This window comes from Asparagus officinalis, chromosome 2 (genome assembly GCF_001876935.1).
Source record: "Asparagus officinalis chromosome 2, Aspof.V1, whole genome shotgun sequence".
In the NCBI taxonomy this organism is placed as follows: domain Eukaryota; kingdom Viridiplantae; phylum Streptophyta; class Magnoliopsida; order Asparagales; family Asparagaceae; genus Asparagus; species Asparagus officinalis.
The window spans coordinates 9885724-9904334 of NC_033795.1; the positions used below are offsets into that span (position 1 = coordinate 9885724).

The 18611-nt window shown below is 34.7% G+C and overlaps 1 protein-coding gene and 1 long non-coding RNA gene across 2 annotated transcripts; both read right to left on the reverse strand.

Annotated features, from left to right (window-relative positions):
- LOC109830810 lies at window positions 3321-3780 on the reverse strand. The gene is made up of 2 exons (XM_020398172.1): window positions 3493-3780; window positions 3321-3416 (listed from the first exon to the last, which is right to left on the reverse strand). The coding sequence occupies exons 1-2, from the start codon at window positions 3778-3780 to the stop codon at window positions 3321-3323; spliced, it is 384 nt and encodes a 127-aa protein (XP_020253761.1).
- On the reverse strand, window positions 17183-17750 carry LOC109829399. The gene is made up of 3 exons (XR_002244008.1): window positions 17618-17750; window positions 17457-17531; window positions 17183-17265 (listed from the first exon to the last, which is right to left on the reverse strand). It is a non-coding gene; the product is annotated as an uncharacterized LOC109829399 (long non-coding RNA).

An 18611-nucleotide genomic window follows, 5' to 3' on the forward strand; every position in this document is an offset into this window, starting at 1 on the left:
TGGAAAGAAAAACTGCTAACATGACTTTTTCTGTCCACAATCAATCCCTGATGCATGGCTTCTAGTGCAATTTAGACACAGACCACCTGTTTCAAAAATCTTGGGGGTGTTTCGTGTGCAAGTCCAAATTCTCTTCGATCAAAATTTCGGCTACTTAGTAGATGATAACAGTTTGGAAATAATGGGCATGACGTGGCGGTTCATTTTGCTAAATGAGCTATCAAGACGTAGCCATGCAACTTATTTAGTAAAATGAGTCGCCACTTTATACCCATCAAACCGTTATAATTTATCTTTTGGGGGAGAGAATGTAATTAGGTACATGCAGTTCATGATAACTAATGATGTTAATTATATTTGGATATATTATAGTGTTCTAGATTGTGCAATAATGGCAACCTTCTGGTTCATTTCGAACGCGTTTTTACTGGACAAAATCAGCATTCCAACAAGAAGCTGGAAGGATTCAAATTCTTCTTCTAGTATTTGACAACAAGAAAGTGAGTTTATGGTAGCCTTTTCTTTCTAAATTAGCTCTGGACGACAAGATGGAGAGTATTCTAGGTGCAAGTCTTGAGTCTTCGGCCAAAAGAACCTTGATGTGGTTAATGAGATAAGTTTAACATGTCATTAGATGTTTGATTGATTGATACTATAATTTAGTAGTTGTTTTGATAAGGACAAGTCAAGTCCAACTAACTTTCAGTTGTATTCCCCTCTTTTTGGGGAAATGGTGCAAAGAAGTCTATTCCGTGTGGGAATTGATTAGCTCTCGGAATAAACCATCAAATTCTGACTATTGAATTAATTATGTTAAGCATATGTATGTATTTGTATTTTTCTTTCATTGTACCTCATCTATGTAAAAATTGTTGTTGGCAAATCCTCACCAGAGGTTACGTTGAGATTGGTGACATTTTTTTTTTTTACTTTAAAAGAGGTAATTTACAATCCGTTTTCTCTTGTGTTTGTTGCTCAAATTCTTTGATTAGGAAATTAAGATGGGTTGTACTGCAGTGATTGAGTAATGGATTTGTACCTTATCGCCATAGTTTATAATAAATGTTCTGTTGTTACATTGCTCAGTTTGTGATTTATTTGCACCGACTTTCACCCCTTTGTTTGTGTTATTATTTTTGTTTCTATTTGATGCGTAATCTTCATTCTATCGGTTTTGGACTGTATTATGTAATAAGTTCCTCTAAAAATCATCTGCATGCAACGAGCAGTTCTATCTATACGATGGAGGAGCGAGTTCTAGTTCTGTCTCCATATTTTGCTCCGCGTACATGATAAATGTTCACTCTCATGCAGACAGTTCTGATAAGATTCAAACTCTTCAGAACCACGAGTGAACTCTAAATGGACGAGACACTGATTGATCCGAAAGTCGTTTTCCGTGGACAACTTCATGGACTTGGGTTGTGGCGATTTGGCTACAATGTAGAGTGAAAAGGAACCGCATATTAAATGAGTCCATCAAGAAAGAGACGGGCTTAATGGAATCAATATCCAAAATTACCCATAACAAATCAAACGCATCAAGGAAGCGGTGAAAGCTACTTTTGTGATAGTAACGCAATGCGCCTACAAAACATTGCATGCGAGCGTGGAAACCTTTGATGGGGCCAACAAGAAAATTATTTTGTGGAAATTTTGTGGTGAGTATGGTCGATAACATCTCTAGTCCATAAGAGAGTAGTGAGATATAGATTAAACATAGTCGGAACCAAAATAATTAAATTAAAACTATATTTGTTGACGATTTTATTTGATCCAAAGTTAGACCCTTGTATAAAATCATAATTGGCTCAATTTTGGCGCTGATGTTCTTTTTCTTATACTTTTAATGGAATAGGGTTCTGTTTATCAAGGTAAGGTTGATAACTAACCAATCCAATAGTTTATTCTAGATTCTAGTGAATGACTTAAATTGCCACAAGCAGCCAGATTTTACAAGTCTCGATGGTGAGATGAGCATGAAACATGCTTTATATTATTATATAAATTGGGGATGTCATCATGGTGCTTTGGACATGTTCACCTTTCTAGAAGACTTCATTTCACCAAATTCTTATATGTTATTGATTTAGGCAGAGTGTTTGCTTTTGCTTTTTACTAGTTTCTCTCAGATATTATGGACTCAACTATAACAGGTTATTGCCTACTTCAACCTGTGCGCAAATTCTCTTTAATCATCTTGTTTTAGAGTTGTTTATTGGATGCATCTCATTCTAAGGATTTTGATTTTACATTTTATTTTCTCATCGACAATCCAGTACTGGAATAACTTATCTCTGCTATATTTTTATAAATCCTTTAATTTTTTTATTTATGCTTTATTTTCAGGTTATAAATGAAAAATCTTGGGCACACGAATTATGAGTGGAAACGAACTAAATAATTAACAAATAGCTCATTGATTGTTCGTCTCATTAACCAAATATTCAAATTACAGATCTCTACTACAACATATTTATAAATGAATAGTTTTCAATTTTGAATTTAAATGCAAGTTAAAGATCAAATCATACTCCCTTTAAAAGCACGAGTTCGGAAAATCTTTTTTAGACAAATATACTCCTTTATAGTTTGAACTACCTTATCTATAATCAAATTCTAATTTTCAATGGTCAATATTCACTAGTGGAAAAATGGGCATCCTTGACGGGCTTTCCCGTCAGGGATGTTAAATTTCCCGTCAGGGATGCGTATCCTTGACGGCGTCCCGTCAAGGATACGCCGTCAGAAAAAATCCCGTCAGGGATGAAACATCCCTGACGGGGAGCCGTCAGTAATGACTATTACTGACGGCAACAATATTGACGGCAATCGCCGTCAGTGTTAATAAAACATCGCTGACGGGTTTCCCATCAGCGATGTTTATACATCGCTGACGGGAATACCGTCAGCGATGTTCATCGCTGACGGGATTCCCGTCAGCGATAGGCATTTACAGCAAAAAAAAATTCTGCTGCTATAATCATCAGTGCCCTGTAAATCTCCAAACGATATTTCTTGCTGCTATAACCAGTGCCCTGTACATACAAATCTCCAAACGATATTTCTTGCACATCTCGAAATATATACAATCCAACTTTTGACATTGTCTCTCATCCAATCAATTTTCACAAACATTCAAAATATGTACATTCAATTTTCACGATAAGTTCTAAATCCACAAAAATTTCCACAACAAACCATACACGTATATCATAAGTTCTAAATCCACAAAAACTTCTACAACAAACCATACACGCATATTATAAGTTCTAAATCCACAAAAATTTCCACAACAAACCATACACGCATATTATAAGCTATGATAGGTCATCCGCTCTATCCATGTCATCGTCCGCGTTTCCACTGGCGGATCCATCCCTACGACTCGTGCTCCCAATAGTATCATCTCCAATCTAACAACAAAATAATTTAAATTTAGAATCACATAATATTGTGTGTAATCATGTTTTACATATATAATAAGTATACCTGTCTGCTACTCTCTCCACTACCAGTAAATGCCTTTTGAGTGGCCAAGAAGTTCATAATCTGGCTTTGCACCCGAGTAGGAACCCGCCTTCTACAAGATTTCATTATTTGCCTAGAAACCATCGCAAAAGTAGCAGTAGGCTGGATCACTCGCATAAGCTCCTCTTGAATATCCTCCCACATCTCCTCGGGAATCTGACCATCTAACATATTCATCACAGAGGAAACAAGCTGCATCGCCTGTTGAGTGCAATCCTCCTGCGGCATGTAAGAGGGCCCCGAGGGCATAGTCGATGGTGTTGAAATCTGCGGAGGCTGGAATTGTGTAGACACCCTCTGAGCTCCAACTCCCATCCATCTGGTCCTCCCCTTTTTAGGAAGTCCACAAACTAAATGGCTCACATTATAATTCTGCTCTCTAGTCAGGGGCTCCTGGCTCTGTGCAACAACCTCAGAATATGTGTTTTCCAGAGCTTCCTAAAAGACAAAAAAAATAAATTTAAGAATTGACCTTTCAAAAAAATAAAGTAGTTCCACAATTGAGGAGGCTAAGTGCTAATAAATGGTTGAAGGGTGTTTTGTGCAACATAAAAGTACTACATAAAAGTACACATATAATTCATGTATGATAATTAAGATGACCAAAAGAAGAGTGCAAACAATAAATTCCCAACAAAAGAACAGGCTAATAAGAGCTAATATAATTAGTTAACCTGCATTTTCTTGGCCAATTCTAGCTTTTGTTTCTTATTCTCATCGTCATCATATCCCTTCTTAAATTGAACCATCGTCCTCCTGTGCAGTTCTGGTAGCGGAATAAAGGGAGCGTTCTGAGATTTAAAAATATATTTATTAGTTTTATTTATCAAATATTCTAGGAAACGGAGAGAATATATGTAGAAGATTAAAAGACTTTATACCGTTGTCCTACAAAATTGATCCTCAATCTGGGCAAATGAAGTAGTCCCCGTATGATGATCATAATCTTTCTTCCATCGATTTAGTTTATTTCTCCGACATTTTTTCTTCAACATGAACAAAGAAAATTTTAGTACAAGTTATAATATACAATAAAATATATCACTAGTTTCAGATAAATAACTTGGTGATAATTAACTATTATACATATTTACCTGGTGCTCCTCTTGGCCCCACAATACTATAAGTGCAGCTAAGTGCTCATGCTCAACCCTCTTATCTCGCTTGTATATCCTCTCCCAGTTGTGAGTAAAACAATCAACGCATTTCTTTTTTACCTCATGTCTCCACTCCCGAAGAGAATGCTTGAACTTTCCCATGTATCCAAATAAAAATTCCCACCCTACGGGATTGTCTTCGATGTTGAAATATCTCTAAAAATTAAAATATAGTTAAGCATGGACAATTGACAGAATTGAAAAATAATTGTGCTAAATAGAAGAATTTACCCAACAATCTCGATATATACTCTCTAGGACATGAAATGGCTGCTCCTCAGCCTCATAATAAGGATTCACATTATCACTCCTCCGTATCAAGCATCCAAGGTATGAGCTAAAGTTATTAGCCCATTGTCCGGTTGGAATTCCATTATGTCCCCATCTCACAATTGCTCGAAAACCATCCGGTGGTAACTTTTTTTTAAAGGTTGGAATTCCATTATGTCCCCATCTCACAATTGCTCGAAAACCATCCGGTGGTAACTTTTTTTTAAAATCACTTCCTTGGCGTCCTTTTTTCTGGTAAAGTTTTTCTCCTACAAAGAAAAAAATAATAGATATATCAACACTTTTATTTAATCAATCTTAAGCTCTTAGAATTTAATATGTGAATAATATGCGAGGATCAAATTGCATTTTTCTGTCTGCTAAAAACCTATATGTGAATAATAGACTCGGAATGAAAATCTGAGATCTAACTCACCAAATCGTTGTCTGATTTCATTTTTTGCATCAGATAAAATCTCATCAATCTGTGGGCCCCATTCATCTAATCGTTTTTTTGCAAGCATGTATTTTTCTGTCTGCTTGAGTCTGTACCCCTCTGCACATGCTGGTAAAGGCCCGCGCTCAATCCCGGGAATATATGCTCGAAGTACCACATGAGAATCTGCATATAATGGTACGGGAGTCGGCTCTTCCTCACCCTCACCTAAAAAAATAAAAGAAATAAATTATCATTGTGCATATATCATGAATTAAAAATACTTAAGTTAAACTAAGTTATGTTGGCCTTCTTGTTTTGATGATGTTTAACAAACAATTTACCACTAATGTTGATTGTCTAGTATTTGTGTTTTCGTATTTATTGTAGACAAACAACGTTGTTGGAGGATGGATGGAATAGAGCTTCAACGATCATATCCAATGGAGGTTAGCGGAATCCTTGCAATTCAAAGTTAAAGATCAAGTTCAAGCTTCATCCGCATGTGTACCAAGTTGAGCTACAATGAAGATCAAGATCAAGCTTGGGTAATCTAGTTTAGATTTTATATTATGTGTGTTAAGTACCTTAAGCTCAATATCATATACACACACGTATTTGGTTTCTATGTATATATATAGTTATATATATACATGCTTGGTTTTGAGTTTCATGCTTTGGACACACTTGCAAAATACATGAGTTTTCACAAATGGAAATTCAATTTGAGAAATTCTTTTTCTAACATGTTTGTTTTCATGTTTACAAACATTTCGCAAAGTTTCATCAAGTTTAGAATTGATTTGTTATGTTTAATGGAATTTACAAAATCATGTTTTTCGTTCGTGCATGTTCGTGCATGTTTTACAAAACAGATGAGTTTTCGCAAATGGGAAGTGATATTTGAAAAATTATTTCTCTGACATGTTTATCTACATGTTTAGAAACTTCCCTCAAAATTTTACTATTTTTGGAGTTGATTTACTGTGCCTAATTGATTTTACAAAATCGTATATGTTAACAGTTTTTCAGAAACTGTAAATTTGTGTTCAAATATTTATTTCTCTCAACTGGGAAAATATTTTTCAGAAATCCTTTCTCTGGCATGTTATTCTACATGTCTAGAACATTCCTACAAAATTTCATAATTTTTGGAGTTAATTTACTATTTTAAATTGATTGTACAAAACAGCTGCGCACTGCTATAGTAACTCCGGTCGACCGGACCGGTCGACCGGAAATGTCTCTGGAGGTTGGTTACTGTAGCTAACGGCTATATTTTCCAGATTTATATATATCCGTTATTTTGTCTTTTTGCTTGGTTTTCTTGGGTTTTTTGGGCTTGTTTCATGAGCCTATATATACTTCATGCCCTCATACTTCTAAGGGCACTTAAGAAATGTTTTAAACAAGTTTAAAGAGTTTTAAACAAGGGTTTAAGTGTGTTAGTGTTTGTTTTGGTTTATGAAGAAGTTTTCACAAGTGGAGGAGATCATCTTCTTGTTTGGGCTTCAATCTCCATCTCTCCATCTTGTTATTCAGAGAAGAATCTCTAAACTCATTTCTAGCTATTTATTATTTTGTTTATAATTTCTATATGCTAGATTTTAATTGAGTTTAGTTTTGATTTTGATTTCACTCATTGTTTACACACACCCACTTGAGCTTATTGTATTTGCATTCATAATATATTAGGGTTGTGAGAGTTGTAACATTGAGTGTGGGCTTTTATTGTGTTCTCATCCATATTAGAGAACAATTTATATTTGTTACATTGTGAGATTGTTAGGTTTTCGGTGAGCTAGAAACCGAGTGTGTTGTGAAGTTTTCGGTGAACTAGAAAACCGAGTGTGAGGAGTGAACGTTGTTCGGTGAGCGTTGAAAACCGACATAGTGTGGTTGTAAACGTTATTCGGGTGAGCGTAGAAAACCCGATTGTGAAGTTATACCTGACATCTCTCCTGAACTCGGTGGCTCTTCCTCAGTGGATTGGTCTTGAATGGGGTTAGCTTCGAATAACCTCCTGTTAATGTTTTTAGACATCTGCAAGTTGAATAAAACATACATTTAATTATTATTGTTATGCATAACAAAACTATCACATTACATCCTAAATATTATGCTCTTTTAACAATTATATGCTGTTACATCTTACACATTGACACTATACAACTTTAATGAGCAGACACATCTAAAATGCTACTGGGTGTCATACACATGATATGATTGCGTACATGTATCATGCTGTTTTTACTTCCTGTATCCATGACAAGCATCAGATGCATTTGGTGCATTGGAGATAGTATATTCCTGTAAAGTGGCTTTTGGCAAGGTTGGATATTGAAGTCCTCGTCTTTCGTAAGAACAAGGTAGCATTTGACAGCCATGTTCACATAATACATTTTGACAAAGAAGATGCATCGAATTCACATTAAACACACAAAAACATGCACATATACAGACACGCGGAAGAGGGTTTTTTTTTTTGGGTGGGGGTTTCAAATACTTAAAACTCTCACGCATATATTTCTACATATCCTGTAACTTGCAGCATAATGTAGATGTACCACAGGTATATGTCTCTGCAAGTAATTAAGAAGCTAAATCTGTGGCACAAGTTAATGATGAGATCAAAATTCAATTTTATTTGTGGATACATTAAGTTTTCTATTTCATTTACAGGTATCATTGGGTTTGCATAAATCTATTCTAACCTTACAAATTCATGCTAACAAACATAATGAACACACATGTTCATTATGTTTCATTCTTATGCTCAATAAATAGATCCATAAATTTCATACCAGTTTCATTTGGAGTGTCAATAGGAGGACAGGTTGCATTAGGGTAAACTAGTCTTAACCCTCCATTAATTGTGCTAAAGGGCTCTTTAAAACACAATCTCACATGTGGGTACCCAATTTTTCAAACAATACTTCCCAGCTCAATGTTTCTTCATCAACATAAAACAATCTGTCTTCCCACCACAATATCTTCACCTTGGTGACTACATAAAACTCCCTCCATGATGCAATATTATCTTAATATCTTAATACCCATGGCACTAAAATCAATACCAGACACAAATAAATCATTATCGACAAATCACACTGCATAGTCCATAATGCAAAGTATGTGTGCAGAGTTCATTAAGAACACACCAAATACCAAAAATGTAAAAGATTGTAATTTTAATCAAAATATTAGAACTTTAATCATCATCATCAAACACTATAACCATGTGTGCATTGTTCAATTTAACCAACAAAGCCCACGTGTAAATTTTAACCCTAAAAACCCAAGAGCCTGAATTAACAATAAATGTTTTCAAAACAAGCATCAAACATTATTTAAAAATCGAGATTATGCAATCATACTAGTATTTTCCAAAATTAAGCAATATTTTTAGTGTAAAATTGAGTTCAATTTTATTTATCTTAGTTTGGGTAAACCCTAACCAGATCAGCATTGGTTCTCACCAAATCCGCCTCCTTCAAATACTAAATCATAATGCACTCCCAAATTAGCAGTTCGAGATACAAAATCACAGTCCACCTCCTTCAAATACATGAAATAACAGGAACTAATTTCTAAATACCTTGAGTGACTGTTGGACGCGGCGGAGATCACGGCGGCGGACGTGGCGGCGGCGGCCAAAGGGCGAGAAGAGACTGCTGGAGACAGCGGCGATGACGTCGGCGAAGACAAACTCAGGCGGCGACGACGAACTAGATAAAACGAGACGCAGAACAACGGCGACGGCGGAGGCGGCGGCCAAAGAACGGCGGAAGGGGGGGGGGGGGGGGCAGCGGCGGTTTAGGTTAAAATGTGTTGGTAAAAATTCTTCGGGCCTTGTAAAAATCAATATGTATCGAACATCGCTGACGGGCTACCCGTCAGCGATGTTCATCTCCCGTCAGCCGATGTTTATCCCTGACGGGATCGAAAACATCGCTGACGGCAACATCTTTGACGGTTTTCCCCGTCAGAGATATAAACATCGCTGACGCGTACTACCCGTCAGCGATGATGTCGCCGTCAGCAATACCCGTTTATCCAACTAGTGATACTCTTCACTATTTGAATATTTTATTGTATATCTTAATCTATCCAATCCTATCATATCTTATCCTAATCCTATGTGAACCATTTTAGCTTAACAATCTATTAAAAACTAATATTAATAAATATATAAAACATAAAATGATATTAGTTAGTTAAAAAGATAAAGAATTACAAGTAATACATTATTATAATACATGAGTATTGCAAAAAAACCTAAAAAGCTTTTAAAATTGCATAAAAGACCTTGAAAAGTTCAAAAATTATAAACTCATCCAATATGTCTTCAAAACTTAAAATAAAAAAAATAAAATTAAAAAACTTAACATCAGTTTGCAAAAGAATTTAAAACTTACAGTTTAACACCTCAATGTCTCAAAATTACTAAGAAACACCCTCAAAAGTTGTTAAATTACAAACAAAGCCACATTAAAATTCTTAAAATTTTAATACTTACAAACAACACAGAGATGATTCAAGAGATTACCATATACACCTATATATATATATATATATTATTTTATATATATATATATATATATATATATATATATTATATATATATATATATATTATATATATATATATATATATATATTATATTATACTATATATTATATATATATATATCATATATTAATCAAAATTTTTGACATTTAAAATCTTAAATTTTTTAATTAACACCCTCAATATCTCTAAAATGTAGTAGAAACACCTTCAAAGTCTCAATTATAAAAAGCCACCCCTAAAATTCTAAAATTATGTAAATAAATTAAGATGAATTCAAGATTATTACTCTTAGCACCTAAATATTAAAAATTTGGCAAATTGACCTCAAATTTTAAAAACTCCTTCAAAATTAAACATCCTGTAAAAAAAACTCTACATTTTCAAAATTTTTAACTAGCACACATCAAATTCGTCGCATTGGCTGCACCACTAAATTATTTTATATTTTTTCAAAATTATCTTATATTTCTAATAATTGCAAAAGACAGCTTCTCAAATTTATGAGTTACAAGAAATATACTAATATTGTTAAAAAAAATTACCACCAACACATGAAACATAGAATTTACACTACCAACTTAACAAGTAATTTTTTTTAAAAACTCCTTTTCAAATTTTAAAATTATAATCACACCCTAAAGCTTCAAAACCCAAAAATGGGCTAAAATTTTAAAACTTGGCAAAGAAAAGTGCTAATTATTTTGCGTATTTTTCATCATATATATTATATCATACTATATATATCAAAATTTTTGACATTTAAATTTATATTTTTTAATTAACACCCTCAATATCTCAAAAATTATAAGAAACACCTTCAAAAGTTCAATTATTAAAAAGCCACCCTAAAATTCAAATTTGTAAATTAAAAATAAGATCAATCAAGATATTACTCTTAGACCACTAAAATTAAAATTCTGCAAATTGACCTCAAAACTTTTTAAAAAACTCCTTTCAAAATTTAAAAATCGTAAAAAAAAACTCTACATTTTCAAATTTTAACTTAGCCACACATCAATTCGATCGATTGTAGACCGCTGAAATTTGATATATTTTTAAATTAATCTATAGTTTTAATAATTGATAAGAACCCCTCAAAATTTTAGAGTCTACAAGACAATATAGACTAATATTTAAAAAATTACCACCTAACACTATAAAACATTAGAATTTACAAACTACCAAACATAAAAGTAAATTTTTTTTAAAAACTCTTTTTCAAATTTTAAAAATGATAAATCACACGCAACTCAAAGTTCAAAACCACAAAAATGGTGCTAAACTTTTAATATCTTTGCCAAAGAAAAGTAGTAATTGTTTGTATTTTTTCATATATATTATTATATATATATACTATATTATATATTATATATATATTATATATATATATATATATATATATATATATATATATATATATAACATGTATATATATAACATATTTCTTTCCATTTGACCTAGCTACACCAAATCAGAAGTGAGAGATTGGTATGGAGGTTAGTGGAGTAATAAGTGAAATGACATCAAGAGTACTTGGCGAGGAAAGCTATATTACTATATGCCCATGTTTGTTACTAAGACCCTACTACTACTAGTAAAGAGTTACTTGTATATTATGAAAATTCGCTCTAAGTTGATACTGTTCTCTTAATTTTCACTGAGTAATGAGCATGATATAGCTAAATAAAGACATGTTGTCCCAGTAACAACATAACATTTATTTGCTCAGATGAGTTAATTTGGCGATAAAGATATTTAAAAATTTTATTATATGAATGTAATTAATTTTTCATTTATTCATGATTGTGAAGCAATCTATATAATATGACATTACAGAGTTATATATTTGCTATTATAATATATTTTAAACATGTTGGAGTATAATTGAAATTTATATATAGGTTCTTTGGTTTGTAGTGTGTGAAATGGGGGAGCAAATTTGTTTGTAGAAAATCCGTGACGGTCTCCCCAAAATACATTCGTAACATTAATTGATAGATGTTTAAATCCATAGAAATGATAAAACACTATAATATTATACCTTAGCATTAATTGATTTTAATTTAGAAACTTTAATCTTTGACGTTAATAATATTTATAGGGTAAAAGAATACAAGGAATTACATATGGAGAAACTATTAGAATATTTAGAGATAACTTTAAAAGAATTGAGTTATTTCCATTGCAAATGGGAAAGTGATGGAAATAAATCTAAAATTCAGAAAACGTCAATGAATCACTTGAATTGGCATTAACATAAGACATATCTATTAATGAAGCACTGAATGAGTTACATTAAAAAATAATTTAATAACTTTATCCTAATCAAAGAAAAAATCTCCATGGAAGACATAAGAAAAATTAGTAAGTATTCATAAATTCCATACTGTGTTCTTCAAATTAAATATTAATATTATAATCTAAGAGAAATTGGTAATGAATAATGCAGGTATTTAGTTTAGATCTTTATGGAAAATGACAGGGATAGAGCAAAGGTAATATTATTGAAATAACAGAAATTCTTATTGGATGCACATCAGAAGAATTCATTTTAGAGGAAAATAAAGAGATAGCTTCTAATTTATTTAAGTAATAAATTAGGAACACAAAGAATTTTATATATATGAAATTAATATTTATTCTCATTGAAATAGAAAAAAATCAAAGTCTATATTTTGAGCAGTTTGTGTTGAACATCATAAGTACATTTGACTTCTTTGTAAAGTTAAATGAGATGATAAAAAATTAACGAGCCTAGAAAAGATAATAGCATAAAAAATACAAAATTAGCCTGACGTCACAATTGATGTAGATGATGAAGACAATACTCTAGAATTGTCCGAGAAATGATAAATGATAAACCTGAAGAAGGATTGATCTTAACTCAATAAAAAATAAAATAGAAGAAATAAAAACAATATTTTATGAATATTTTATAGAATAGTTTAATTATTTTGAGTGAAATTAGGAATCTTTAGAAGGGAGTTTCATGAATTTTTTTCAGTACTTTTATATTCTTATGTGGATGTTTTTATCATATAAAAGTATACTAGAGTTAGCATTAATCTTTAATTTATATTTTTTTATGAAGTCTATCAATGATTAGGAATAAACTTCATATTCTCTTTTGCATCGTTTTAACATACTTTAAATCAATTATTTTGCTATATTGGTTTTAAATATTCACCTTCCTTGTATAACACTATTTTAATATTTTTTACTTTGCAATGCTATACTTTCTCAAATAAAGCTTAGTTTCATATCAGTCAAAAATAATATGAAACTTCAAATTATTTTTAAATTATATTTGTTTTTTGTCAATTCAAATATCAACATGAAAATTTAACTTGGGTGTATCCCATTTAAACAAACATAAAAAAATAATCGGGATGTAAGAGTTTAAAGAAAAAAATGAGCACAAACTGCCAAAAATACTTAATCATGGTATTAAATCACGTGCATTGCACGTGTGTAAAAACTAGTTCTTAAAAAAATGAAAGTAGTTCTTTAACGAAATAAAAGTATCATCTTAGTTAAGTAGTTTAATACTCATAAACTATATATTATTAATCAAATAAACAGACTATAATATTTGTTAAATATTTCGAATACATTAAAGTTTTTTTTTCGAAATTTCGAATTCACAAAATTCAGAGAATGGTGTTTGAATTCGAATTCGAATTCGAAATTGTTAAAACTAATATAAAGTTGTTAAAACTAATTAGATTGGTTTCCCACCATGCTCATATTAGATTGATGGCTAATTTAGATGGCATGATCGCCTCCATCCTCAAAGCAATTAGTCCCATATGGGCAACCCTACCTTCTGTTGTAATTTTATTTCAAGATCGAGATTTGAAAAGGATAGCCATAATTTAGTTTGGTGATGCTTTTATTCTATAACTAGTTTTTAAACACGTGCAATGCACGTGATTTAATACCATGATTAAGTATTTTTGGCAGTTTGTGCTCATTTTTTCTTTGAACTCTTACATCCCGATTATTTTTTTATGTTTGTTTAAATGGGATACACCCAATTTAAATTTTCATGTTGATATTTGAATTGATAAAAAACAAATATAATTTAAAAATAATTTGAATTTTCATATTATTTTTGACCGATATGAAACTAAGCTTTATTTGAGAAAGTATAACATTGCAAAGTGAAAAATATTAAAATAGTTATCCAAACACTTTATTTGAGAAAGTATAACATTTTCAAAGTCTTCAGATCTGACTCCGGGGGAGAATACTTATCCAAACACTTTCTTGAGTTCCTAAAATCACAAGGGACTCTCCCCTAACTATCTTGTCCAGACACCCCTCAACAAAATGGGGTTGCAGAACGAAAACACCGACACCTTGTTGAAACAGCTCGTACTCTTCTTGTCTCCTCATCCGTCCCTTCCACATTCTGGGGGGAAGCCATCCACACGTCTGCTTTTCTTATTAATCGCATTCCCTCAGTTGTCACCAGTGGCTTATCTCCCTTCGAGCGTCTATATGGGACCACTCCAGATTATTCCGAGCTTCGTGTTTTTGGATCCACTTGTTTTGTGCTACTCCCAAAACGAGAACGAACAAAACTCACTCCCAAAAATGTCATGTGTGTCTTCCTAGGGTATGGGATTCAACACAAAGGGTATCGCTGTTACGACCCGATTGCCAAACGTCTTCGTATTTCCCGCCATGTTACTTTCTGGGAGCATAAACCATATTACTCCCTGTCCAAAGATCCCCTCACAAATACTGTAACCTCTCTTCTTGTCGACCCATTCCCAGAGTCCCCTAATTCACCAGTGTCAGATCCTATGCCATCAGTCACTGCTCCTATAGCTGACACTGTGATAACACCTACCACTCATCCTGTCACCACTCCTATGCCACCACCTAACCTCCCTCCTGCATCTGTGACTGTCTGTCCACCTGCTGACAACTCTACGTCTTGTCCTGAGTCTGTATCTCCTGCCGACGGCCCTTTAATGCGCCCAGTCCGAGATCGACACCCACCAATCTGGCATTCTGATTACGAATGTTACCTCTCTGCCTTGTTATCTCTCCATGAGCCATCCTCATACGTGAGGCTTCTGCTGATCCTCAATGGCAGAAAGCTATGTCTGAGGAACTTGCTGCTCTTCAGAAAACAGAAACTTGGGTTCTCACAGATTTACCCACTGGAAAATCCATTGTTGGATGTAGATGGATTTACAAAATCAAAACAAAGTCTGATGGGTCTATTGACAGATACAAAGCTCGTCTTGTTGCAAGGGGATATACTCAAGAGTATGGAATCGATTACGAAGAAACCTTTGCCCCGGTCGCTCGTATGACCACCGTTCGCACTCTTATCTCAGTTGCCTCCATCCGCAATTGGACTATTCATCAGATGGATGTTAAGAATGCCTTTCTACATGGCGATCTAAATGAAGAAGTCTACATGCAACCTCCCCCTGGGCTTCCTCATTCCCCTGGACAGGTTTGCAAACTTAGACGGGCTCTCTATGGTCTCAAACAAGCGCCTCGGGCTTGGTTTGAGAAATTCTCCACAGCTATTCTACAGCACGGTTTTTCTCAGAGCTCTCATGACCCAGCAATGTTTACTTGCTCCTCTTCGCATGGCATTGTTATCCTACTACTTTATGTCGACTATATGGTTATCACGGGGGATGACCTGAATGGTATATCCAGGCTCAAATCTTATCTATGTTCGTGTTTCGAAATGAAAGATCTGGGAGTCCTCCGTTACTTCCTTGGTATTGAGGTTGCTCACTCCTCTACAGGCTATTTCCTCTCCCAAGTTAAGTATGCCTCTGATATTCTATCCCGTGCGGGCCTTACTGACAACAAGACTATCGATACTCCTCTTGAGATGAATGTCAAACTCTCCCCTTCTGATGGCACCCCACTACCCAATCCCACATTATATCGGCAACTTGTGGGAAGTCTCAACTACCTCACTATCACTAGACCAGACATCAGCCATGATGTCCATATTGTAAGCCAATTCATATTTGCTCATCGTTCTGTTCACTTTGCTGCCGTTCTCCGTATCATACGCTACATCAAAGGGACCTTACACCAGGGCCTGCATCTTTCTTCTACATCTCGTCCTGTGTTACAAGGATATTCTGACTCAGACTGGGCTGGTGATATTACTGATCGACGTTCCACGACAGGGTACTGTATTTTCCTTGGCGATTCACTTATCTCGTGGAAAAGCAAGAAACAGACTGTCGTTGCCCGCTCAAGCGCCGAAGCTGAATATCGTGCTCTCGCTCATGCTTCTGCCGAAATTGTTTGGCTTCGCTGGCTGCTTCAAGATATGGGTATTGACCATACTGACGCCACACCCTTATACTGTGATAACAAAAGTGCCATCCAAATAGCCCACAATGATGTCTTTCATGAGCGCACTAAGCATATTGAAGTGGATTGTCACTTTGTTCGTCAACATTTTCTTCAAGGGCATATTCTGCTACAACACATATCTTCCGAGTTTCAGACAGCCGACTTGTTCACCAAACCTCATGTGGTTGCCAGGTTCCGGTTCCTCGTATCCAAGCTCCGGATGCTCTTCAAGCCTCCATAAGCTTGAGGGGGGGTGTTAGAATATTCTACATATGCCTAGAATATTTACTCCTTGATTTGAGCCTTGATTTGAGAGATTGCATATATTTAGGAGATTTTGCTTGATTCATTCCTTGATTGTAATTACCATGTATAATTCTTTCTTCATCCCTATATTAAGGGACCATGATTCATTGTATGAAATAACATTCAATATTCATAATCATTGTTCTCTCAGATTCTTAACACCCCTCTTCCTTATGAATTCAGGGATGGATGTTAAGCGGTACTAAAATAGTTTACAAGTAATGACTGCTAGCAATAGTATAGATGAGAGGAGTTATTGCAGATTTACCCTTTAAATAAAAATCACCCTTTAACATCCCTAATCGCAATGCTGGGGTAATACTGAAAGGAGAAAAATAAAAATAAAATAAATAAGAAGACTAGAGGGGGAAAAAACTTCCTGTAAGCTGAGAAAAAGAAATTTCTTCAATTCTCCAGACATATTTTGACCATTCTGATTATCTGACACTAATTCAGCTTATAGAACAACAAAAAACAAAAACTTATGAAAATCTCGGTACATAAATAATGCTTGATAAGTCTCTTCATTCCTCAGCGGCGAAAAACAAAAACTTATGAAAATCTCGGTACATAAATAATGCTTGATAAGTCTCTTCATTCCTCAGCGGCGCTTGCAGCACTTAGATCCACGCTAAGTTCAACAGTCTGCAAAAATGAACGTCTCCATTCACTTAGTGGTAAATTGCAGTATATAAATTAAAAATCTCCAGGATGATTATAGCAGCTGGGTACAAAATGTAGATTATGTCCACTATAACAGTTGAATATAAGACTGCTCATTGGTGATAAATATAAGAAGCTGAAGGGAAATAATGCAGGCTTAATACACTAATTACCTTTCCAGTAATTTTGGTATACAGTGCAAGAACATCGGTAACAGTCGACTCGAAATGTGTTGTAGCATCATAACTCTGCAGATATCAAGGAATTGTCACAGGCACACATCCAGTTAAAAAAAAAAGAGAGGAACAAAAGGAGGAAAATAAAAGAAACTTACAGTCGATATGAAACAATTATCAGATGAGGATTCATTGACAGGTTCAAATCTATCATAGGTATCAAAAAATAATTCATCAACGGCGCCAAGAAGATTGATCCCTGGCTTTAGTTCAGTCTCAGGATGATCGGTCTCAGCTTCAAGGAATTTAAGGGTTAATTGTGGGTATACCTTCTTAATCTATAAGTAACCATCAAGGAATTTCAAGTGAGCCAAGTGTTTTCAAGGGTTAATTGTGGGTAAACCCCTGTAATATCACCAACTTGTGGATATGCCACATGCACTTTGTTCGCGGGAAAAACCGTGTCTTTCTTCATTATTGATTCCATTGCTATCTTTAAATAACAACTTTTCGAGTTACAAAGATCCGGTCTTTTATAGATCCGGTTACAACTAAATCAAAGAAAATAAAGAAAAATTACAACTCTCCTCTGTGAACAAATCACGAGCTCCTGTTTTACGGTCGCTCGCTTTGGTGGGTTCTTTGCCTGCGCCGGGGTTAATCCGTGGACCACCGCGCGATCTAGATCCGGTCGGATCTACACGAGTATGCGGGTATTATTCCACGAAGGGAATAATAGCCGGGAGGGATTAATCCACCAAGGGAATAATCGCTCGGATCTCGAGATCTAAGACCAAGCTTAGATCTGGAGTGTAGCCTCGTGTAGATCTCAGATCTGTTCTTTCTTCCTCTCGAGATCCTGCCTTTTCTGACGTGGATGGTCGCCGAGGATCAGATCTGAATGGTGCAAGTCTTCTGGTCTTCAAGCTCCGAGTTCACTCTTCAATCCGGCAGAGTTTCGGCTCTTGAAAGTTCGACCCCTGAAAATGAACATCTCTAGGCCTATTTATAGGCTCTCAGGACAGTGGCTGCAAAAAGAGAATTGTCGGCCCCCTCTGGCCACTGTCGGCCACCTCGGGCCACTGTCGGCCACCTCGGGGTGGCCGACACTGTGCCTAGCCACCTTGGGGTGGCTCGGCTCATGGCCGAGCC